This window comes from Mugil cephalus, chromosome 3, assembly GCF_022458985.1.
Source record: "Mugil cephalus isolate CIBA_MC_2020 chromosome 3, CIBA_Mcephalus_1.1, whole genome shotgun sequence".
NCBI lineage: Eukaryota > Metazoa > Chordata > Actinopteri > Mugiliformes > Mugilidae > Mugil > Mugil cephalus.
Window position 1 is genome coordinate 6,963,432 of NC_061772.1, and position 24,688 is coordinate 6,988,119.

General features: G+C 39.3%; 3 protein-coding genes and 2 long non-coding RNA genes across 12 annotated transcripts in view; 2 read left to right on the forward strand and 3 right to left on the reverse strand.

The window, feature by feature from the left end:
* Window positions 1-40: 40 nt before the first annotated feature.
* bola3 (bolA family member 3) lies at window positions 41-2,063 on the reverse strand. Its single transcript, XM_047581243.1, has 4 exons — window positions 1,912-2,063; window positions 1,675-1,798; window positions 939-1,027; window positions 41-746 (listed from the first exon to the last, which is right to left on the reverse strand). Exons 1-4 carry the CDS (start codon window positions 1,978-1,980, stop codon window positions 681-683), a joined length of 348 nt encoding a protein of 115 aa, XP_047437199.1. The 5' UTR covers window positions 1,981-2,063; the 3' UTR covers window positions 41-680.
* Window positions 2,064-3,120: 1,057 nt separating this feature from the next.
* Window positions 3,121-21,036, forward strand: LOC125005096 (polycystic kidney disease protein 1-like 2). Of its 4 annotated transcripts, XM_047580085.1 has the most exons (41): window positions 3,121-3,443; window positions 4,362-4,520; window positions 4,607-4,795; window positions 5,734-5,844; window positions 6,172-6,319; window positions 6,406-6,635; window positions 6,722-7,132; window positions 7,246-7,373; window positions 7,484-7,631; window positions 8,246-8,447; window positions 8,738-8,849; window positions 8,937-9,078; window positions 9,210-9,437; window positions 9,681-9,823; window positions 9,923-10,102; window positions 10,194-10,331; window positions 10,732-10,878; window positions 10,968-11,092; window positions 11,174-11,294; window positions 11,509-11,637; window positions 11,712-11,937; window positions 12,091-12,281; window positions 12,380-12,610; window positions 12,719-12,820; window positions 12,953-13,131; window positions 13,218-13,364; window positions 13,480-13,679; window positions 14,020-14,246; window positions 14,334-14,550; window positions 14,634-15,106; window positions 15,373-15,469; window positions 15,554-15,694; window positions 15,775-15,960; window positions 16,772-17,102; window positions 17,374-17,507; window positions 17,607-17,734; window positions 17,826-17,986; window positions 18,576-18,786; window positions 18,894-18,995; window positions 19,082-19,213; window positions 19,338-21,034. In XM_047580085.1, exons 1-41 carry the CDS (start codon window positions 3,122-3,124, stop codon window positions 19,500-19,502), a joined length of 7,494 nt encoding a protein of 2,497 aa, XP_047436041.1. In that variant the 5' UTR covers window position 3,121; the 3' UTR covers window positions 19,503-21,034. The 4 variants fall into 4 exon arrangements, with proteins under 4 accessions (XP_047436041.1, XP_047436039.1, XP_047436040.1 ...); XM_047580083.1 differs by having other exon boundaries at window positions 11,712-12,281; window positions 19,338-21,036; XM_047580084.1 differs by having other exon boundaries at window positions 12,380-12,820; window positions 19,338-21,035.
* LOC125005099 lies at window positions 11,332-12,207 on the reverse strand. Its single transcript, XR_007112417.1, has 3 exons — window positions 12,104-12,207; window positions 11,722-11,918; window positions 11,332-11,623 (listed from the first exon to the last, which is right to left on the reverse strand). It is a non-coding gene; the product is annotated as an uncharacterized LOC125005099 (long non-coding RNA).
* On the reverse strand, window positions 13,535-23,748 carry LOC125005098. Of its 2 annotated transcripts, none has more exons than XR_007112415.1 (8): window positions 21,909-23,748; window positions 18,046-18,218; window positions 17,788-17,937; window positions 15,780-15,941; window positions 14,705-14,848; window positions 14,299-14,522; window positions 14,036-14,213; window positions 13,535-13,675 (listed from the first exon to the last, which is right to left on the reverse strand). It is a non-coding gene; the product is annotated as an uncharacterized LOC125005098 (long non-coding RNA). The 2 variants fall into 2 exon arrangements; XR_007112416.1 differs by having other exon boundaries at window positions 13,536-13,675; window positions 14,013-14,213.
* nfat5b (nuclear factor of activated T cells 5b) overlaps window positions 21,540-24,688 on the forward strand; it is a 32,747-nt gene continuing 29,598 nt past the window's right edge. For all 4 annotated transcript variants that reach the window (XM_047580087.1, XM_047580090.1, XM_047580092.1 and 1 more), the window contains exon 1: window positions 21,540-21,819. In XM_047580087.1, coding sequence (XP_047436043.1) covers window positions 21,747-21,819 — 73 coding nt within the window. In that variant the 5' untranslated portion in view covers window positions 21,540-21,746. The remainder of the gene's footprint in view (window positions 21,820-24,688) is intronic.

Here is a 24,688-nt window from a genome sequence, read left to right on the forward strand (position 1 = left end):
CACTATGGTATAACCCACAGTAATCCCACATTTGCCCACATTCAACTAAAGCAGTGTGTTTTTATTGCAGCTACATCAATACATATGCAGCATGAACACAAGATCTGTGTACAATCCAATATTAATAACCAGTTTCCTTCACATTTCATAGCATGCAACAGATTATATGTGGCCGCAATGTCAGTGACACTGCATACTAATGCTTTATAAACAGATCATTTTATCTTAGTTTAAAACAAAGGTCTGTAGCTGTTCTACACAGTTTGTTATTATGTTCATTATTTCATGGACTGCTTATTATCAAACTAGCATCTCTGTCGACCCTGAGAAGACCCCTGACTGGGAAGAAGCATGACTTGACATTTTGCTAACATTTAAGCGAGTCATTTTGTGCGTATTGCAGCCTTCACTGCTTTCATATATATATTCTCAGAGTGGTAGATATATCATTAGTTTTTCAAAAAAAAAAACCAAAAGAAAACGAATGTAATCTTACATGTATTACACACATCACACAGTCGACTGTGAGAGATAGTTTCCCTCTGCATTTCTGTCACTGCCACAACAACAGTTATCGCAGTGTTAATTTGCAACACAACATCCTCTTTACAGCTTATACATTCATAACAGATAGGGCGAACAAAGAAAAAGGTTGTGGGTCAGCAGTGGACAGATTTTCATTAATGTTTGGGAACTTCAGTGAATATTCGCAGTCCATGCATTCCTTGAATCTCATCCTTAAGTGCCTGTTGAGGACAAAACATAACTACTGAATTAAATTCAATTAGGGCAAATATAAATCTTGCAGGACTAGACTATACAGACTACAGACTATTAATACATTTATCAAACAAAGTAAAGCAGAAGGAATTACACACTGTATTAGATTAGCCATTATTTCATACTACTACAGGTAATATGTGGCAATGGACACTTACCTGATTGACTAATTGGTGTTGCTGAACAGTCCTTTTTCCTTTGAACTCGCTAGATTCTATATGGATCTCATACATGGCCCCACAGCCACCTAAACATAGCACAGAATCCCATATATCACAGGTGTCAAACATATAGCCCGCTGGCCAAAAACGGCCCACCAGTGGGTTTAATCTGGCCCGCAGGATGAATGTGCAAAGTGCAAAAATTACATTGAAGACACTGAATTAATTTTTTCCAATTAACTGCTATTCCTGGGTTTTACACAGTATTAGTAAGAGTTGTGGACACATACACAACACTGAGATATAGAACTATTTAGAAATTGCATATTATTATATTGTATGTGATGAAGCTACTGGACACTGAATTTCCCTCAGAGTAAACAAAGAATCTAATCTAGTCTAAACGTTAAAGTTTATGATAATGTACTTATCTGTACTAAATCAAAGGGAAGCATTGTCATCATTTATAGGTTAACCTATTGTGTTACTGGTCCAGCCCCCTTGAGATCAAACTGGCCTACTATATACCACATATATGCCTACATATACCATCTAAGAGCATATGGTGTCACACAAATTACTATTTTGCCTATATTTTATTTGTCATTAATAATATATACTTACTGCCTCGTTACAAGTACACTAAAGTGAAAAACATTAACTATGGTGTGTTGTCATCACAAATAAAGTTATAAGTGCATAGAATTTATAGAGTCACGTTATCTGTGTCTACCTGATATATCCACCACTTTGAGCGACGAAGCCAACGGAAACTTCTCCTTCAGTATCGTTGCGATTCGGGTCTCTCCATCTGTCTGCGTGGACAGACATCTGTGCCCCTGGCCAGAAACAACAACCTGCGGAAGCAGAGACGAGCAGCTCTGATGGTGAGATATGTCATGCCGCTGTTACCATAGAACTACATATACATATTGAAATGCAGCATAGAGACGGTTAAAAGTGTGCTCACTTGGTTACTGCGAAGAACCCGGAGAGCGGAAACCACAGAGCCGGTCAGGCTTCGTTTACAAGCCAACATTTTGAAAACGAGGGTCCAGTTCACTTACGGGACGTTCACACTGGTCGCTGAACAAGTCATGTCCTCGGATAGCCGTCCCTGGAATATGACGTCAAACATCCGGGTCTCGCCGCGGGTCGTTTTATAATCACAATATTCTAACCGCCATACAAGCATTAAAAAATAATAATAATTTTAATGGTGGTCACAATATGCGGATCTTCATATAACATAAATGATGATACTTGACCTACAAAAAATACAACAACGTTACGGCTCAATCATTTTTTACTTTAAAAACGATGGCTAAAGTCATGTTTAGCAATGTACATTTTTTTGTCTTGATATTCCCTCTAGTACAGATTAAAGTACGTATTAATTAATTAGCAAAATTAATGAAAATGAAGGTATAGATTGTGTAAACGACTGCACTGACTGTGATGTGTAAAAAACCTGTCAGTCAAAACAGCAAATTCTTCAACAAATATCATTCAACAAATTCAGATTTGCTGTATTTGCAGCAGACCATTTACAAAGCAGGTTCAATAAAATTATTGTTGTATGAGTCACTGTTATAATCACGTTTTTACTGATTTTACTCTGGGCTGGTGGTGTGTATATTTGTTTCAGGATATTGTCATATGGAAGTGTGGAAAGTGAGTCATTCCAATTTACATGTACAACAAAAAGATACTTTGCCACAAAAGATGCATATAGTAAAAATAATCATGGCTAAATGCTGTTGAGCATATAGTTTCATGGAGTTTTTTTTGGTGTGTTTTGCTGTGTTCTATTACTACTACTAATCCTAGTAATATTCACCCACATTATTTTCACAATTTTAAATTTAGGAGCATGTTTTCAGTTGGTCTGATTAACAACAGGCCCACTGAACGCTTTAAGTCTCCCATTTTTACAGGTCTGAATGAGAAGCTTATCTCACGCTGCAGGTTGTGGGACCTGCAGTAATAGAAGCAGAGGAGCAATCAGTGTAATCAGTTAACAGCACGCTCCTTTTCACAACACGCCTAAGCTTTGTTTGTCCACAAGAATTACGGGAAATACACAAAGCTGGGCAGCCATCCCTGTCAGAGTTGCTGACGTCAGGACCCTTTAAAGAGAAGATGTTACCAGAAAGTCTGAACAGTTTGCAGGTTCAGAGATGGACAGAACCACTTTAACCACACTTATTTCCATGCTGTCCCTCCTCAGCTGGAGATGTTTTGCTGAGGAGGGTATAGGTGTCCCACCCTGCCCAGAATCCCAGGAAGGTTTTGACGGCTCTTGCTATGAGTTTGTAGGTCTGCAACGATCTTTTCTTAGCGCTCAGGAATGGTGTGAGCGAGGCGGAGGACACCTAGCCTTCATCTTGAACGATGAAATGCAACAGTTCCTCCAGAAGCACCTGGCGCCAGAGAAGGACTGGTGGCTCGGGCTGGCACCTGCAGCTCCAAACCTCACGCTAGACTCTGCTGCTACTGAAGGTGGGAGAAAATGTGGGCAATGTGTGACTTTTAGTAACTTTATAAACATTGTTTTTGTGAATTTATACGCATTTGAGTGTTATGGTATTGATCAACCAGAGTAAAATCTGTGCTACAAGTGCAAAATTGTATTTATTATGTAAATTTTAATTAAACACAACCTGCCAATAGCTAAAAGTAGGATGTTAGATACTTCTTACTCCTAATCTTAATTTTTTACTGATTTCCACTCAACTGCACTTTGCAAGTTATCTGATCGAATTCTTTTATCTACTACGGTATGTCTGGTATGTTGGATGTGTTTGTGTGTATGGTACATTGCTTGTGTTTTTATGTTGCTGGGCATGTGAATTGTATGTAAAGTATACACACAGATACTCTGGAATAAATCCTGAATGGAAAAATAAAGTTCTTTGAATTGAATTGACACTGAAACTGAATTGAATTGAACAAGAAATCTGAGATATCTGTGATCAGTGATTATATATGTATTATGCAGACCGAATCCTGGCCTCAGCTGCTATCTCATTAGGCAGCTTGCGTGTGTATTGTTAAGAGATGGGATTAGTTTGTTTATTGACATTTGCTGAGAGACAGGCACTTATCAAACAGCAGGTGTAACGAGAGATAATTCTCAGTCTTTTCAACGTTTCAAAGGGCCAGCTGTCAAGTGGCCTGATTTACAAATGCGTCTTTATTTCACTTCACAGAGAGTGAGCCATAGATTCACACGATCGCAGTGAACCCCTTTGTGATCCCTAAATTCAAAGATATAAATATGTTTACAGGATAGAAGGAAAAGATATTCAGAAAAAGAAGAAGAACGTTGCCTTCTTGTATAATATTGTAATTTCTACTACATAGTTAAAAAACATTTTGGATCCAATTAATTGGTGTGAATTTTTTGTTCTATTTCAGGTTCCCTTGCATGGTTGGACGGCTCAGATGTCAGCTATAGTAACTGGGTAAATATACCAGATGCAAAAGAAGCCTGTGGACATATTCAGAGACATTCAGGCTTTCAGTGGGAAGCCACAGAAAACTGTAGCCAAGAACTAAATTTCATTTGCCAATTTGGTAAGTACGCCTATAAATCAGCATGTTGCATTAAAAATTGCGTTTGCTCCGCTTATTTGAATAACTTCTATTTTTTTAAATCTCAGATTCAGGGAGGTCTATTGCATGTGATGGCCAAAATGCTACCTTGCAGTGTGGCTCTGGTCAAGTTATAGAGATTGACGACAGCTTCTACGGTCGAAAAACAATTCACTACTGTCGCTCCAAACATACGGCATCACCCACGTCCTCCCAGGAGGAGTGCAGTTGGATAGATGTGGTGGATTCAGTAACAGGTACTATAAATAATACACATTTACAAAAAATGCTCTTCTATATAATGTAGATACGCAATATCATGTTATTCCACTTTTACTTGACTCGTTAACATTTACTTTGGTATAAATGAATATTGTTTGAATTTAATTGCATTTGCATTACATTATATGTGAAAATATTTGTCTTCATTAAAGCAGATTTAACTAAAAGACAAGATGAAACAGATTAAAGCCCCTACCAACTATGTCTTTGAATCACGATTTGGGTTAGACACAAAAATTATGATTGCTACTACAGACAAAAAGGTTATACTGCCAGAAAAGACATTAGTAAAATCCTCTCAGGAGCTGAATAGATGGACTGAGGTAAATACGCTTTTACATTCATATCAGTCTGGAATTGATTATGCTGGCGTTGTTTTTTTTTTGTGTGTGTGACAATGTGACAGTATAAAAATACTCAATTACAATTAAATGTTGTGCACAAAAGATATTTAATATTGAAACATCAATGTGTGAGCAGCATGTCACATCAGATGAATAAGAGAGATGTTGTGAGATGATACACATCTGAAAAGTGATCCTGACAACACACTGTCATTAAAAGCTGTCAGAGGCCAAAATGTTAACAACCCACCTGTTAATCTTTAACAGTGAGTCATATATTAAAAGCATTTTATGTTATCCATTGTCTAAAATAACCACCTTTAAGGCAACTAGTGACTAAAATGTGAAATAAATGTGGTGGGACAGAGAGTACAGTCTTTCCCCCTGAAATACAGACTAGAAGTGTACAGTAGCATAAACAGGAAATAAAGTACACGGACCTCTAAATTGTACAGAAGCGTACAGAAGAGTAAACATCTTCACCACTGCTTCAACATCAAACAGAGGAATGATTTTAAAAACCGCTTAAACATATTTTGGTCATGCTCTCTTCTGATGCATCTTTCCAGCTCATTGCCATGGACTGCAGGCTTGCCAGGCTCCAGTGGATCTGAGCTCTTTTGGAGAACCATGTCCTGTGCTGGGAAGTTACCTTTCTGTAGAGTACCGCTGCAAACACGGTCAGATGTTCAAGCTGCATTTTCTACTTTCACTATATGTGGACATGTCCTCTATACAAGTAATATTACTAGGCGATATAAATTCAGCCATACTGACCTTCATTATATTTAATAGGTTGTTTTTATTTGGGGCATAAATAGCTCAGAGTTAGTTTACCATAGATGTGGATGATGTTGTCTTGTATATTTATGTCCAAATTTCCTATATTTGACCTTTCACTTTTTAGCGTCCTTTGCATGTTGCATCTCACACGTCAGTCTGCATTCAGTGTTGACTAAAAATGTATATTTCTGTGATCCTAATTCATTTATGTGATTTCCTCTCAGGACTTCACCTATTGATGAGCAAACTGGCATCTGTCTTTGATAATGTCACCATCACGGTGAAGTGGCTCCTTCATCCATTTCAGGGGAACTTAACATGCACAGTTAATGCGGGCGATGGCCACATTATTGATCCATACAGCCCAGAAGAGTGAGCGAGACTTATGCAAGCAGACACTATAAACGTAGCTAAGACTGTATTTATTTAACAATTTTTTTACTTGACCTTTCTCACAGGATGGAGAGCAGAATTATACACAAGTACAGCCGTCCTGGTGTTTTCATGGTCGGAGTGGAGTGCACTACCAGTGACTGGCATGTTACAGCTCAGAAAGCCATAACCATTCAGGAGCCTATTGGAGAGTTCAGTATGATCAAGTGCTATAGCAGGAATGTGTCAACAGGTGGCACTAAATGCAGTGCACTTTATGGCATTCCTGTTCATATCCAACTTATGGTAGAGGCAGGTAAGGCAACACTGCAGAGATATATTATAATGCATCTAATAAAATACAAACTGCTGACTCCCCTTTCCTCCCCTTTACAATAAAAGGTTCAAATGTCTTCTACACAATTCATTATGGAGACAGTTTGGTTGCAAACTCATCGGTGGACAGAGGAATCACACCCCACAACATTACACTGAATGCAAGGGAAGTGGAGAAGCTCGGACAGGGCTGCCGCAATTTGACTGTAGCTGCGTCGAACAAGGTCACGAGCCGCACAGTCTCCACTGATCTGGAGCTGTGCTTGCTGGAGCCTGTTGACGGCCTGCAGGCTTCTATGATAACAAAAGAAGACGTGTGTCCAGACTCCACTGATCTTGTCATCGGTGTCTCGTTGGAAAAAGGAGACCCCGCGGAGCTGCTCTTCACTCTCACCGGAGCCGAAGACACACTGTCTGAGACCAGAGATATGCTCAATCACAGCTTACAACATTATACATTTTCCAGCCCAATAGAAGGTACTCAAAGTTGAACTATTGTATTGTAGCTGTACTATAGTTATTGAGACTAAACAATTACCCATGAAATAAAGGGCTGGTCAGTTATCTTAATATCAACTCTTTTGGTAAAGGATTGTTGGCAGTGAATGTACGAGCCATAAATGCCCTTTCTGACTCTAATGTGGACGTGGATTTAGAGAAGTTGCTTCAAGCTTGCCAGAATTACTCAGACTTTTCACCAGACAAAGACGACAATACAGTATGTACAACATGAGCATTAACAGTCATAGTCTGTGCATTTTCCTAAATTAGAAATCTAAACTGTGGTCTGTTGCTGTTCCTGCAAACTGACTTTGTTTTTATCCACAGACAGACGATATGAGTGTTGACGACCCGACTGACTTGAAAGTAATTGCTACTCCTGACATGGTGGTTGATTACACTCAGAATGTCGTCCTGAGAATAACTGGAACAGAATCATTACCCAGCGAAGGTCTCATGCTTGAATGGAAATGTAGTAAGTAAAAAAAATTTTCTATTGACATTTTATATTGACCACTCTTTTCTATTATTTCTAACAGTAAATTAAAATCTTTACTATGGTAGTCGTGTCATTTACTGTACATGGGTTATTCAGGTCCCTGTATAGACAGCACGTACAATTCTTTGTCAGGTTGCACTGTTGTCCCTGATTCCACACATTCATCCAATCTCTATTATTTCATCATTGAAGGAGTTCATTTCAGTTCAGTTTCTTTTTATTTTATAAATTTGATCTACAATAGCTGAATTAAACAATCACTAATCAACTTGCATATTATGGTTTCTGAAAGCTAAAATCGGGACTCTTGCCACTTTCCGAAACCAGGATATGATGTTCCTTAGTCAAAATTTATTACATTTATAACCAGGATTATTCTGAAATCACGTTAACATAGTCAATCTGTCAAAAAAAATCAACTCTATAGTAAATTAGCTCTGACTGGGATTGTTCAGGTGAGGTTCATTTGGACTGTACTGTGTTATATATATGATGAATCATGTTTTTTTGTCTCCCTACAGCAGCGTGATCATATTATGGTTTTTGTAGTGACGATTTATTCATGTAGTGTTTCTGATTTGTTCATACAGAAGGAGACTGCAAATGCAGAAACAAAACAAATGGGGAAACTCATGTTATTGAAAAGGACTGCCTACCAAATCCATTTGAAATGGTCATATACACTTTAACTGTGAGGAAAAGAACCTGGTTCAGGGAATGGGTCAAACTCGCCTCAGCTTCCAAGTGCATCACTGTTGTTCCTTCAGAGGAATTCAAAGATGTCAGCATCAGGTAACAGAGCTGCATAAAGGATTAAAACAGTTATCTATGGGAAAGTAACTGCAAATTAAAAATAATTTATTTTATATCTTATGGTATATTCAGCAGGGACTGGCATGTAACATTACTTGTTACTCTCGAGAATAAAATATGAATTAATGAGATTAATTCACGGGACAAGTTTAGGTTTTGGTTTTATAGACAAATAAACTGAATTAGGAACAACCAGTCAAGAGGACTACAAATAATTGTTGAAATGATTATACATTTACTCAGTTTTATATTAATTTTTGTTGCTGCAGCTGTGATAATTGTGCTACCAAAAGCGTGAACAAACATGTGAATCTAAAACTGAACTGTGTAACAACTTGCCCGGATGTTGTTTGGTACATTGAGAACCCCAAACCCTTGACAGTAAGTCTGAAAAAACACTTGTATGCATTTTACAAATGTGGTATTAAACCGTTCATGTGTCATTAACTTTTCTTCTTCTTTTCTCAGGGTAAACTCAATCAGTGTTACTACAAAGCAGGAAGAAGGCCGCCTATTGAGAAGCAGAATGGAGGCACTGAATATGTTGTACACAGCCAACATCTGAAAGTTTCAAGGGACATGCTGCACAACATCAGTGTGATTGCTTATGGTGCGTTTTCCTACAGTATTTAAACTGTAGAATTCAGAAATTTTCAAAGAAATGTTTCAAGGAATAAAGTTTGGGAACATGTTACAGTTTTCACTTTTGTACCTTTTAAAGAAACTGTTTTCTTCATACAGGCAAAAATGTGCCTGGTTTTGCCAAGTACATTCTTCCAATGCCAGGCCCTGAGCCGACTGAAATGGCTGCAAACTCAGCAGTGACAACTGAAGCGCCTCCAGACCCCACAGTCCCCTCATGTACCATCTCTCCACCATCAGGGACTGTACTTGATGCTTTTGACATTACCTGCAAAGTAACCTCTTTCTGCTCCACTGACTGTCTTTACTGCCTCAAGACTAACGCAGGTGAGAAAGCAGAGAAATTAAGCCAGAAGCCTAAAATGTACATGTGACTTTCTAGACTGGTGGCTTTCATTAAGTTTCCAAAACTAAGAAATAGTGGTGCCATATTTTTTAGTTTGAAAGAAATGACCATAATTAGGCACTGAAAATGAAAAAAGAAAAGCACAGAAAATCCAGAGTACCTATGATATTAATGTTTTGTTAAGCTGTATTAAACTGCACTAAACAATTTCTTTTTTCTTCAAGGCAAACACCTGCGCTGCAGTAATGCAAATGAGGTGAAATCTGTCTTCCTGCCTCTTGGAGATCAGAACAACGATTACAAGCTGTCTGTGGTGGTGACTCTGACAAGTGAACATGAAAAAGCCACCACGACTCTCACCACTCAGGTCTGTCATCTGCCAGCAATTTTGTGTGCTCATAAAGAAGAAAATTCAAACAATAAATGTTGAAGATTATTAAAACAATAGGGTTTTGTCTTCCTCAAGGTACTGGAAAGTAATTCCAGTACCTCCATAGAGAGTCTCCAGTCTACAGTGGAGAATACTATAGGCCAGTTAGAGCAGCAAGGACTGCTCTCTGGTGAAGCACTTGGACAAATATTCACCTCAGTTTCTGACATGATCAATGCACAGGCTGGCCAAGATCAGAAGGATGCAAGGTCGAAGGTAATAGAATGCATTGGTGATATAATTGTACAACGTTTGTGTGCGGCCTTTAAGTAGAGAGTATCATAACCAGAACTTCCTTGTCTTGCAGCTCCGAGAACAAATGCTGACCAAAATGACTGTGGTTCTGCTAGATTCCCCCACCAACACAACTCAAGCAGTACAAGTGACAGCCAGAGCTGTGGCTGGTCTCACTAAGCTCTCAGACGAGCTCAGTCGTGTTGCTCAAGTACAATCTATTAGATCACCATCAGACATACACAAATGTGTCATTTTTAAATGAAATATGTGAAAACATCCTTTATTTAACAGTAATTACATATTAGGTTTTATCAGTATGTTACACATTAAGCCTAATTGTTTTCTAGGCTAAACAAAATGAAGCAAAAATGATCTGTTTTTTTGAGTAAGGACTCTTAAGAGTTTATCCTCTGTTCAGGATGTAGTTAATGCACTGTTGCCTGTGTCTTTGCAATGCAAAAACCACCTGCAGCAACATGGGCCCCATGCTAAAACTGAAAATTTACATTTGCAAATTTACCTATCGTGTTCATCAACTCTTTTGAAAGATGGACACAGATCAGCTCTTGTAGTTTTCTCTTTATTCTGTTGCTATATTTCCTCTTCAGGAAGAAGCTGGTTTACTGTTGGTAGACCTCAGCTCCTCCCTCCACACTATCAGTGTCAATCAGCACAGCCAGGACGATGAAGAAGTTGTGCAAGCAGCTACACCCATAGTTGATGCAGCTAGCAATATTCTCAATGTTTCATCCAATGTAAGGATAAACCTATCACTGACATTGGCCAATGCCATTCCTCAGCTCTCTCTGTGGTCTAAATCAAGATATATCATATGTTTCTTCAGAAAAAAGTTTCAGATCTTCTTCTGGCTGGGATAGACAATGTTCAGAGTGCTTTGCTGAATAATAAAAGGCTGAATGGAGAGCCTGCTATTATTGATTCTGGTCAGATCAGTGTGTATGTCAATAGGTAAGAACAGATAACACGCGGATAAGAATGAACTCAGGTTTTCTGAAAATACTAAAACAATTATGATTCCACTTTTTGAAGGATATCTCTGGGTAACATGCAAATGCAAGATATAAATGTCCAGAAGAACAGCTCCTCAAGGTTTTCCTTTCCCACACTGCCTGCTGATGTCGTCTCTCCAGAGGAACCAGTTGATGTCAGGGTAAGTGGGTGCACATTAGAGTGAGATAAAAAACGAGAACAGAGCCTAAAGGCCATTCCCATACAGTATAAACTGCTGTTTATAACTGTTATAGTGCTCTGCATTGTGTCAGTTAGCATAAATTACCAATAGTGAAGGACAAATTACATGAACTTACTACTAAATAGTCACTGTTGTGTAGACTTTTTTCAGTGTATATATATGTATCTTCTAGATGATGAGTTTCGAGAAGAATCCTTATTCTTGGAGGGAAGCAAACATCACCGGAACTGTAGGATCCCTTTCTCTCACCAGGCTGAACGGCACCGTCATCCCTGTTGAGGACTTGCCTGAAGAGATAGAGGTAATATCTCATATGAGATAGCCTTCCATTGCTTTACTTTCATGGCATATCTAATTATGTATTCTTCTTTTCAGATTCTCTTACCAAGACTTGACGATGGGCAGGCAAACAGCACAGTCCTGGACCTTGCCAATTTTAGCACATTAATAATTGACGTTCCCTCACCAGATGTAACGCTCGTGCTGAAAATGGAGCCATCTGAAGACATTTCCTTCATGCTATTTCTGGGATATAAAGACTATCCAAATGATGACACTTATGTAGCCAAGACTCAGGTCCCCCTGGAGAATGTAAAAGAAGGTCAATATAATATCTTGTTTTGGGGGAAATTATTTCTGTATTACTTGGTACGCATTAGGCTGTGCGTATACAGTATGTGCTGTACACAGATGCAACAGAATGTTGTCTGCATGTACATTACGTATGTGTGTTTAATGTGTCTTTCTAATGAAGATGAAAAATTTACCTGGGTGCTGAGTCCCAAAGACAGAACAGGAGATGTTGGAGTGCACTACCTTGTTATGAGGCCCATTGTAGAGCCAGGTACCAAATCCATCAACGCCACTGTCACTGTTATTTCCATCGCTGCCCAGTGTAAATACTGGAATGAAACTGAGTCTGCTTGGAGTGAAAATGGCTGCAGGGTGGGTGAAAATATTACAACCATCCGTAGTGGTTGCATTAGTATGTAATTGAGCTGTTAGCTGTGAAGATGAAGTGTCTGTTTTTCTACTTTCTGCAGGTTGGTCCGCTCACCACGCCTTTGGTCACGCAGTGCCTCTGCAACCACTTAACTTTCTTTGGCAGCTCTTTCTTTGTCATGCCCAATTTAGTGGATGTGTCACGCACCGCTGAACTTTTTGCTACATTTACTAACAATCCTGTGGTGGTATGTTTTGTGGGGGCCATTTTTGCTGCTTATCTAGTGGTGGTTGTCTGGGCATGCAGGAAAGACATCCAGGACTCAGCCAAGGTACTTTTCAGTCAATACTGTAGGTTTAAAATGATTCAGACTCACCATAATGCCTTTCATAGATTCACTGATTTTATAATGAATATTACAGTATACATTCATTTGCAGGTCAAGATAACTGTACTTGAGGACAATGACCCCTTGGCTGAGTATCGTTATATGCTGAATATTAGCACAGGGCACCGGCATGGTGCGTCCACTTCCTCTCAGGTCAGTGATGTTAAAGTTTAGAGGGATGTTCAGAAATAAAACTCTCAGACATTTCTCGTACAACATTTATGGTGTTGACACACTGACAGCTCTCCAAATCTCTAACCATCCTTGTCCATTTCTTTCTTTTAGGTCACAATAACTCTGCTGGGTACAGAGGGAGAAAGCGAACCGCACCACCTCACAGACTCTGAGAAACCTGTGTTTGAGAGGGGCGGGGTTGACATGTTTCTGCTGACCACACACTTTTCTCTCGGGGATCTGCAGAGCATCAGACTGTGGCATGACAACTCAGGAGAACATCCTGCATGGTATAAGTTAGAGGGAAAAAATTTTGTTTGACTTTTTATAATTTCTATGAGAACAGTGTGGTAGTAATTCATTATGTAATGTGCAGGTATGTCAACAAAGTGATGGTGCAAGATCTAGAGACTGGTCAGAAATGGCACTTTCTGTGTAACTCCTGGCTGGCCGTAGATGTAGCAGACTGCACTCTTGACAAGGTCTTCCCAGTAGCAACAGAGTCAGATTTGAAAAGGTTTAGGTGAGCCATGTCTACATTCTCTATCAATAAGCAATATGATTTAACGATGATTTGATTTGATTCTTTAACCTTCTTAATTGTTTTCTTGACTTTTGATGTTCCAAAATCTTTTTAGTAACTTGTTCTTCATGAAGACAGCCAAGGATTTCCGTGATGGCCACATCTGGTTCTCTGTTATTAGTCGGCCTCCCTGCAGCACATTCACACGTGTGCAGCGGGTGTCCTGCTGTTTTTCCCTGTTGCTGTGCACCATGCTGACCAGTATCATGTTTTGGGGTATCCCCACAGATCCCTCAGAGCAGACCATGGACCTGGGTATGTAACAACATAGGATGTTACATAGTCACATCAAGATTTAAAGAAAGTACAACAAAATGTGGCCAGTAAAAATCCACAAAAAATAAATATTTGACTATTCTTAGCTTGGTTGATTCAAGCACTAACCTGCATGGAAAAAAAAAGTATATTTCTTAAAAGTGTTTGACGCTGACTTTTGCTTGGTAGAGAAAGTTAGTGCTGCTCAAAGTTAAACATGTGTTGACATGGGTTGGCATTGTTGTGATTTTAATACAGGGTTAGTTTCATTAAGAGTCACTAATTAGTTGTTTTGGCACATGCATTTAAACGCAGTTTAAAGTGTATCTTTACTTTGCAGGTCACATCGAGTTCACCTGGCAACAGGTGATGATTGGAGTTCAAAGTTCAATCATCATGTTTCCCATTAATCTCCTTATCGTGAGCATCTTCAGAAACACTCGTCCTCGAGAGAAAACCACCAAAACGGATGCGTCGAAAAAAGGGAAGACTGTTCGAGTTTCTCCCTCACAGACTTCATCGCCTGAAAAAGAACTGAAGGACATCACACCAGACACTGTGATCAAGGTAAAGTTAGACATCCTTATTATAACTTGGAAGAAGTAACTATTCTGTTTACTGTGTCTGAAGACCTTGATGTGGTTTCTTCTTTAGGACATAAAAAGAATTGCTCAGTCACTCTCAAAGGCCATGAAGAGTCCACTGCCACATCTGGAGCTCCATCCTGGTCAGCAGGCTGACATCAACACTCTGCTGTCTCTGGTTGAAGACATCATAAGACAACAGAACCGAGCAGCTGGAGACTTCTACAATGACGCCTCCAAGAGTGATCGCTCCATGATCCTAAGTTTAGGAGCAGTGAATTTACAAGGTAAACTACATAACATAACCTTCATATCACTCTGAATGTCATCCGTTTTTTGTTAAAAATTGGATGTCTGTTTTCATGGACAGAAAACGGTGTGTGGGGGAGTCCTGAGAAGGCTTCAGATGAAGTTCAGAAGAAGAGCAACAACAGCCGGTACCTGTACAGGCAGCTGCGTCATGTTGAGAAGGAGCTTGGTCTGTTGGGTCCTTCTCGTTTCCCAAACTCAGAATGCTACAACCGGGCCATGCAGCAAGTTCAGGGAATGAAGGGTCTTCTGGAGTACCACCTGTCGTCGGGCAGTCTGGACGTGGACCAGCACGATCGCAGCCCCAGTCCAGAAGAGAACATCGATGGGAACATTAACAAGACGAGCAGTAAAGGAGGGCTGCCATGGTGGTTTGTGTTTGTGGGCTGGATATTGGTGATCGCAACCAGTGGTGTGTCAGGATACTTTACTATGATGTACGGGCTGACGTACGGAAAAGACCGTTCTATTAGCTGGCTTATCTCCATGGTGGTCTCCTTCTTTGAGAGTCTCTTTATCACCCAACCTCTGAAGGTAGGGAACATTGCAGTGCATGGCCAAAATATACAGTCACTGGGTTTCTTACCTTGCAGTTTAATTCATTTTTTTTTTCTGAATTTAACTTACAGGCAGTAACTAGCCCTGACCTATCCCGCAAGAAACTTGCAAATATTTGCACAATAATACTTTTAGTTTAGTAGATGATAGTGATGACTTCACTGTATGACGCCACATACTACACATATTCATTATAGAATGACTATCCTCTGGTACTAAAGTCTAAAATTCTTCTATTCCAGGTTCTTGGATTTGCTGCTTTCTTTGCTCTTGTTCTGAAGAAAGTTGACCAGGAGGAGTACGGCGAGCCTCAGATAGATGACAGCTTCAGAAACACAGGCACATTTGTTTTTCTCATTTCCACTTTTTCCATTATTATATGAGAAAAATAGTTGACACGTGAGAACAAATTCCCTCCCCCAGATGATCCTGATGCAGTGCGGGCATGGAGAAGAGACAGCACATGCAGCTTCTATCAACCACCACCTCCCACCGACATCGAGAGGATTCGGAACAACATGATTAAAGAGCAGAAAGTCTTTGCCCTCTTAAGGGAGATTCTTGGTGGGAAGGCCTCTTTTACACATAGGAAGAAATGTGATAAAGTCTGAGATGCTGATGTGAGATATGTGTTTGTGATGCAGCTTACATGGGATTTATGTGGATGTTGCTCCTGGTTGCATATGGTCAGAGGGATCCCAATGCTTACTTTTTGACACAACACATTCGCCAGAGCTTCAGCAAAGGGATCTCAGACAGCATGAGTATTCAGGATGTGTTCAACTGGGCAAACACAACTCTGCTGACCAACCTGTTCGGAGAGCACCCAGGTGAGCATTCTGTAAAGTTCACACAGTACTGCTTTGCATGAAACATTTTCAAATCTTTTCCATTTAACCATTAAATACAAAAGGCATTGAAAAGGGCAACTGGACTCGTAGAGTTTTGAGAAGACTTTTTGCCGCTCATCCAAGTAGTTCTAAGGGACAGGTGGGTTTAAATAGTAAACTGTGGGTATAATCCATCAGAAATGTGCTTCTCTTAACAGAGGAGGTGGACTGATATAATCTTCGATCAATTTACAATGCAGTTTTAACTTCTGTCACCAAATAGTTTCAACCCCATTCACACTAGAGACTGGAGCCTCTCGCTGAGTGATTTCGTTAGAGTACCATTCAAAGGGAAAGTGGTACAGGGACAAACCACCCCCCACCCTAACAACAGAAAAGGATCCAGCCGTTAGTGGGAATTAGTTGCACAAGTTTATGGGTCTTACAGAAACAAGTCAAGCAAGTTTTTGATGGGTTTTTACCCATAGAGTTTCTTATTTAAACCTCAGATCCCCACCAGTCGCTTAGAACTGAAGAAGCTACTTGAATCCTCTCAAAACTCCTCAAGTGTAGTTGCCTCTCTAAACACCTTTTGTATTACAATGACCTTGTGTGAAAACTGAATTTAAAAACGTTTGTTCCTTACTCCTATACCACACACTTTACTGCATGATATCAACATTATCTGTGCAGTAAAGTATAAAAGGGCATTACAATTTCCACCTTGTTTGAACATTTCCTCTCTTTGAACTGCTGACTGAAATTTATTGACTGATCTTTCCTCTAAACTTGCTCATGTTATCTGCCACAGGATTTATCACAGATGGAAACTCAAAGCTAGTGGGTAACGCTCGTCTCCGCCAGGTGAGGGTGCAGAATAACTCGTGCCACATCGCTCGTTCCATGCAGAGGTCTGTGTCAGACTGCCACTCTCCATACTCATGGGAATCAGAGGATATGGGCTCCTATGGCCCAGGCTGGAGTCACTCGGTGGCTGATAACGCCTCAGTGAATGTTCAAAGCCCATGGACGTACCAATCTCAGGCTAAACTCAGGGCTTACCCCATCTGGGGCAGGGTGATGCTCTATAGAGGTGGAGGGTTTGTGACTGATCTGGGGCCGGACTTACAAAACTCCAGCCGGTAAATATTTTTGATTACTGTGGTAATTTAGATAATTGTTCCAATAAAGATATCATAATATCAACTCATATCTGGTTTAGAAAAGAAAAACCTTCCTAAACCATTGGCCTTTACAAAATAGTGATGTTCAATTTTCAATCATGTTTTTAATACAAAAGATCAATTAAAGAATGAATTTTGACTAATTAGTTTTGTGTGGCACGATAACAGATGAAATTATTGTTTGTTGCAGCGTAGTTTAATATGTTAATATCAATATTTTTCTCTGTAGAATCCTTCGTTACCTTTACGACAACACCTGGTTTGATATGTACACCCAAGCGATCTTTGTTGAGTTCACTGTGTACAATGCTAACGTCAACCTTTTCTGCATTGTCACACTGATGTTGGAGACGACAGCCATAGGTATGATCGTGCACATACTGTACACATACAGTGAGAAATTAACAAAACTTCAGAGATTATATATGCACCATGTTATAGGATCTGCTGTGTTTCTTTCAGGGGCTTTCCAGTTCCACAGTGAGCTTCAGAGTGTGCGTCTTTACCAGTCGACTGGTGGCCTTCACATTTTTGTCATGGCTTCGGAAGCCATCTACTTCCTATTTATCATCTACTACATGTTTGTTCAGGTGCATACTCTTTTCCTTACTTAACTATTGTTACAAATAATAAATGAGCTCACCTAAACATGTGACACAAGCTCCTCTTGTGTCTTGTCAGGGAAAGCTGATGAGGAAACATAAATGGGCGTATTTCAAGAGCAAGTGGAACCTGCTTGAGTTGGCAATCATCATTCTCAGCTGGAGTGCACTGTCTGTCTTCATCAGGAGGACTTTAACAGGGGAGAGGGACATGAACTATTACCAGAACAACAAAGACCAGTAAGCGATAAGAAAAATTCAGTTTACATATATTGTAAATGTGCAATCAAGGATCTTACTTGTTTATTATATACATTTTGTGGGGGGGCTGTCGAATAGTGGTCAGATGCGCATCTGGAGGCCGAAAGGTCCCAGGTTCGCACCTAAGCTCCAATTTGCTCTGTGGACACAGTCTACTTAAGGCTGCAGCACACTGCTCCAACTGTAGACACTCCTGTGTGCTGTGTGACTCCTGTGTGATGCAGTCAATGCAGTATAAATTATTATTATATTATCTGTAAAAAAGCCTTTTCCCACTTTCATCAATTAATACATTTTTGTTATTTTGTTTTTATGTTGAACCTAGCTAATTAAGTTTGTTGGGACCGCACAATTAAATCATAAATTCCATGATCCATTCAAAGTACCAAGCGTGTGTTCTGCTTGCATCTTTTTTTTTTTTTTTTTTTTTGGCACTATAAATTATTTGTCGTTTGTTGACATTTAAAATATTTAAGTTTCTGTTTTGTGGAAAGAAAAAAAATGTGTGTTTTTGTTGTACTGTGAGCAGAAAATGATGAAACAAGTGTTTCTCATTCTCTGTGTCCAGATATGCCAGCTTCCATGAGACAGCCAAGGCTGATGCAGTGCTCGGATATCTGATTGCCTTCCTTGTACTGCTGGCTACGATCAAGCTGTGGCATCTGCTGAGACTGAACCCCAAGCTGCACATGATCACAGCCACACTGCAGCGAGCCTGGGCTGATATTTCAGGCTTCCTGGTGGTCATGACCATCATGTTCCTGGCCTACTCCATTGCTGTAAGGAGTTTCCCACACTTAACACCGAAATGGCCTGCTTCTATTTCTGTTTTATTTTCTACTTAAAAGGTGGTTAATAAGTCAGAAATCAACCTTTTATGTTTCAGTCCAACCTGATGTATGGGTGGAAGCTGTATTCCTATCGGACCCTGCTTGATGCAGCACAGACCATGGTTAGCTTGCAACTTGGCATTTTTAACTACGAAGAGGTGAGTAAGAATCTATCACAACTCTTCTGCAGTTGGTGATGACTGCTGACCCTCCTTCAGTGTATTTCTCTGTTCTGGTCCCACAGGTTTTGAATTATAATCCAGTGCTCGGTGCTTTCCTCATCGGCTCCTGTATTGTGTTCATGACCTTTGTGGTGCTGAACCTCTTCATCTCTGTCATTCTGGTGGCATTCAGTCAAGAGCAGATCCATCACAAGGTAACTCACTCAGAAAATGTACTGAACACGCGCAGTAAGAGAAGTCAGACCTCCACATGATAGAAACAGCACCATGTGGTTTGATAATTACTGGATGTCACCTAATGCTCACTTTCTTTTACAGCCATCAGAAGAAGAAGAGATTGTCGACCTGATGCTAATGAAACTCTGCAGTTTGTTTGGACTCAAATTTAAGAAACAAGAAGGTGTTGGCATGACTGAGAAGATGGATGTTTCATCTGCAGCATATGACAGGCCTGCAACCATTTCTGCTGGAAATATCCATTAGGGATAATTTGTTACACTAGGGTCAACAACATGATAAGACACACAAAATGCCTTGCTTGAGATATTGCTCGCCATTTATTGCTTCATTTTGCTGTCATGTTGTCATTTTGTGACCAAATGTTCATCCTTGTCAATATCAGTATATTATATCCTTATGTTATGCACCATACACTGAGGCATTTTATTTTGGACGCAGTATATTTTGTCAAACAAGTAAATTTGTGTTTCTGTAACTTAATGTTGTAGAATAATGTGCATATATTCTAGTGAAACGTTCCTCTAATTGCAAGGGATTTTGGGGTCAGTGACAGACCATAATCATGTGAGTTTCCCTTTACAGAGACACTTTAAATGTTATGAGTAATTTCCACTTGCTGCAAGCTTATGTTTTTCACAAATAAGTATAAAGAATAAGTAACAAAATAATAATCAGTTTCAGTGGGTTTAGCATATGATGTTGCTAATTTTGAAACAAGGTCAAGAAACTGTAAAATACAACTGATATAATTTAAGTGATTGTAGATGTTGCAATATTCAACAAGATATCGTTTTACTTATGTATATAGTCAAAATACAAAGTAGTCTGTGATATGATCTGAAGATCTGTGAACCATACACATCACACCTCACACATACTATACACATACCATAGTGCAACCAACTACCCTAGCGCCATTAAACTGGAAGTATCAAGATGACATCTGAAGAGTAGAATTCAATTTTCTACAATATGTTTGAACTGAAACATCAAAATTTAAATACTGCATGCTTCTTATATGTGCTTCTGCAACTGTGCGGCACTTTGTTTGACCAAGGTTGTTAAATGTGCTCTGTAAATAAACTGTGACTTGACCTGACGAATCAATCATGCAATAGTGACAACTAATGTGCATTCATCTTAGCTGTACTGTGGAGGCAGCAGATACAGAGATGACAGAAGGCCAAACTCTGTGATCAGGCTGCTGGTGGACAGTCTAGATGCAGCTCAACAATGAATTAGGAAAGTGGAGAGTCACATTTCTCTCTCTTTGGCTTGGCCTGCAATTGCACACATAATACACTTAATATTTACTATATTAGCACTATATTAGCAATAGTATTATATTATATATTTACTATTATAAACAACAACACTATAATCTATCATATATTAAAACAGTGATAAATTTCACGTCATGATTTCAATTCTATAGTAAAATGCACTGGTACATTCATGTGTAAGGTATGTTTACTGCTTGCGTAATAATTTAATTGTTCTTTTTGGGTTTTTCTCTTTTTCTTTTAAGAAAATTAAAAAAAAAAAAAAATCTGCATATTCATTCAGGGGTTCCTGTGCCTATATTAAAGTCATTTTAAACGTGTTTTATTTGTTAAACAGAATCTCCAAAAAAATATAGACATCTTTCATTGGCCAAACACTCATAATGGTCTAGTTTATCGAAAACAACATAAGAGCACAAGTACATAGAAAGCCAATGTACACCAGTAATAATAATAGAATATTGATGAAATTTACACTGAGGGGAAAAAAACACATTCCAATTTGTGCAGTCATGTGTACTGTATCTGTGCTCTGCTTTTATTTCATTAAATTTTGATGTTGTCTGACTTAAACAAACCAAACTAACCATTTAAAAAGGTAAATTAAGCTAGTTCATATCAATAATAATAAAATAATACACGTGTACTTCACATTCACTGTATGTTTAGTGGTTGCCTTGTAACTTAATTGTACTTGTACATTTTGTACTTTTATTTCTATTTTATTTTTCTATTTAATGTGCATGTTTTTAAAGTTTACTTTACCATACATGTTGTCTGTTGAAAAGTAAGTGCGGTCTATATCAGTGACGATAAAAAATATGTAGATGAAACAGCATGGGAAAAGAAGAACAACAACAAAAAAACAACAAAAAGTCGCGGTTTTTCACCAACCGTGAGCTAATGTTTCTCACGCTCCATAATTTTCATCATCCCAACGTAATCTTACGTATTGCGTCACCTGAGTGGGCGTGTCCCCCAGCATGAGGCGCTCGGGTCGTCCGCTGACAACAAACATGCGTCGTAGGCGGACCGACGGGGAGTGATAGGGGGGACAGTCAGCCAGCTCGAACGACAAACTCACGTTAGTTGTGGTGAACACAACTTTTAAGCTTTTCTGTCCGTCACAGAATTAATAATATAGTTGAGCGACGCGAAGCTCTGTCTGCCCAAGGTGTTCGGTTTCCTCAATTTGAGGGTTGCGATGCCCTCTGACTTTATCTCCCTTTTCAGCGGGGACCTCGACCTGAATTCTCCCAGATCCCTGTACGCTAAAGGTAAATGCTTTATCTCTTATTTGTTTATTTATTTTTTTTACAGCCAGTGTTTGGTATCTTTTCGGTTTTAAAATGTGTTTGAAACTTACTTGTGTTTGGTCCTATCCGTTCCTGTGTGTGTTGGCGTCCGTCCCGGTTCAGTGTCAGTCATCTATAAAGTACCTCCTGTCACATGCCTGCTGATAATAGTTGGCGGTTGAGTTTTGGATCTGAAACAGAGTCGTATGCCGTAGATGCCTAGTGTGCCCTTCACTGTTTGTTTTGCTTCCTCAACTGAACTGAACTGAGTTTTTTCCTCAAGACCCAAGCCCTCAGCAGCTGCATGCACACCGGTCAGACCAGTTTACCTTTCCCCTGGCAGCTGAAAAAAAGGACTTTCTATTTTCTATTTCCCGTGGGATGTTTGAATCAGGGTTTGAATAGGAATAGGTGATCAGTGCCCCCCGCCCCCCGAGGCACCACACATGCACTACAATGCCCCGAGAGTGGCGCTAGTGGGCTCATTACCATAAACTCTTTGATCATCATCAGGACGGCTTCGGGCAACCTGTAGATACTGAACTTTGCAAGTTGGAAAAACCTCACTCTGCCCTGGCATGCGTGTTCTCATAAGATGTTAATAATGTATCCATTATATAAGACACACATATAAATAAACGTACCAAGTGGCTACCAAGTGGCTTCAAACCTGGCTTAGGTGTGTTCATTCACAATGACCGTATGCAAAGCCAATATCAATATTTGTGCTTAATATTTAGGTGTGTTCTTGTCACCATCTTATAAAAAGATATTGCACGTTTAGAGCTGTATTTCACTCTGATTTAGTGTTTTTAACTGTGGTTTGGATCGTGTTCTGAGGACTGTGAAAACAAATTTCTGACGCACACACAACTGCACGCTCGCAAACAGTTTTGTGATTGGTCAGAATTCTGTGGAAAAGTTTCATTTCAGGAAAAAGATGAATGGGCACTGGCATTTATTGCTGTTCTGTATATGAACAGCGTGCTCAGTTGGATCCAGCATGAAGGCTACACGTAGAAGACAGCATTTTAATGTGTAGGCTGAGCAGGTGTACAACTGCTGCCAGACATATCCGATGGAGAAGACATGCTCTGGAAGCATATAATGACCTTGTCGTATTGATACCTTGGTAACGTGTGTTCTCACTGACAATGGACCGCACAGTGTGGGATTGCAAGCGAGCTGAGATCATCTTGTCTTTCCGGTCTCAACTTGGCTGATTTGTTCTATGACGAAGTGCGATTGTGTGTTTACACCAGCCCAATTAACTAACCTGGTGGGGAAACGTTCCCAATTTTGGAAGAGCAAACAAGGAATAAAAGCACCTGTAAACATTTTAAAATGCTCCTTTAAATGATGTTTCTAATGACTTGTCATTACAATACTTTGCACAGACAATTAAATTGCACTTACAATGAGCCACATAGTTTCTGCTTTACTACAAATTCACTGGATCGTTTGCATTTGCATAGTTCCGTTTTTTGCCCTACAGTGGCTGAACGTGTGCCAGTAACAATGTATCTGCAATGAGCTATTGTAACTGCAATTTATTAAAGGAGCCATACTTCAAACTGAGGTGAAGACCAATCTATTGTTCTTTAAGCAGTGTGTCTAAAAACAGAGACAGCTGGACTAGTTTGAGTTTTCTTGGAGATGTTTCACTACTCATCCAAGTGAAGTCTTCATTTCAGAACGATACCATTACCTGGATGACCGAGAACCTTGCCACACAAATTACAATGTTAAATTGAAAAAAACATTAGCATATTCTCCAAAATACCAATATCTTTTTGGTTAGGTAACTAATTGGATCAAATAATCCGTTAAGTGAGTAATAAATAATTATTATAGAATTACCTTTCACATGGTCGTGATGTTCTTCCAGATTAGCCAGAGACCATCTATGTGTTAGAAGAAAAATAAACACTGCCTTTATTATAATGTAGCATTCCATAAATAGTTAAATCTAGATCAATGGTAACTTGCTACCTTGTTTGGTCACTAATCGCACTATTGTATTTGTGTAAACATAGTTGATTCAGTTGTGTGTTTTCCATCTTACTGATAAGGTCAACTCTTGCCTGAATATTTACTCTTTTGTTTGAAAGAAAAAAAGTCCTGAACAAAAGGGGAAAATTGTTATTTGTGGACACAGATTACATTAGATAATAGCATTAGTTTATTAAGTTTGTGTATTCGTAGAGTTGTTTTGTCATCTACTTTGGACCAAATCATGATGAGGAACACATACTTCTAGTATAAGAGTAGTCCAGGGAATACCAAGGAAAAACAACACAATAGCAGTCAGTGTGGGAAGCCTAGTCATACTACCTTTTTCTGGATGGTAAAGGACTGGAATTTTATGGACGCAGTAAAATGTGTTCCCACCAATTTCATGTTAAAGGTGAAGAATGTTATGGTCTTCCTGTAAGTTCCATCAAGACTGGTTAACAATTGTAAGACCTCAGATCTTGACATAGTTTTTTTATTGACCCCTGGTCAATCATTAACTCTCTGGCTGCTCTGTGTATAAACCCCAGCTTAAATAGCACTCTATTAATATTGACTCTGCTGTGTTAAGCAAACTTAGCGGCATGCGCTTAAAAATACTTGACTGCCTTGAAAGCTCATAGATATCAGATGATGAAAGGAAAAAATACTGTAGAAGGGGCAACCATGAAGTAAGTGTATTTCGAGTTAGCTCAACATTAAATGTATCTGTCATATCACGTATAAGTTAGAATATTGACATAGTCAATGTATGCCCCAGTTGTCTTGTAAGCTTGAAGGTATCGTAAACATTATGAGGCAGAAATGGTGTTTTCTCGTCATTCAGAACCTCCTCTGC

What these genes read in the sequence shown, in the direction of transcription:
- LOC125005096 (XM_047580082.1), top strand. Translation starts at nt 3,122, where the DNA reads ATGGACAGAACCACTTTAACCACACTTATTTCCATGCTGTCCCTCCTC. An exon ending in ACTTGCCTGAAGAGATAGAG is followed by an intron (nt 11,638 to 11,711) that starts GTAATATCTCAT and finishes TCTTCTTTTCAG; the next exon opens with ATTCTCTTACCAAGACTTGA. An exon ending in AGAGCAGACCATGGACCTGG is followed by an intron (nt 13,680 to 14,019) that starts GTATGTAACAAC and finishes TTTACTTTGCAG; the next exon opens with GTCACATCGAGTTCACCTGG.
- bola3 (XM_047581243.1), bottom strand. Translation starts at nt 1,980, where the DNA reads ATGTTGGCTTGTAAACGAAGCCTGACCGGCTCTGTGGTTTCCGCTCTC. An exon ending in CAAAGTGGTGGATATATCAG is followed by an intron (nt 1,028 to 1,674) that starts GTAGACACAGAT and finishes TGCTATGTTTAG; the next exon opens with GTGGCTGTGGGGCCATGTAT. An exon ending in AACACCAATTAGTCAATCAG is followed by an intron (nt 747 to 938) that starts GTAAGTGTCCAT and finishes TGTCCTCAACAG; the next exon opens with GCACTTAAGGATGAGATTCA.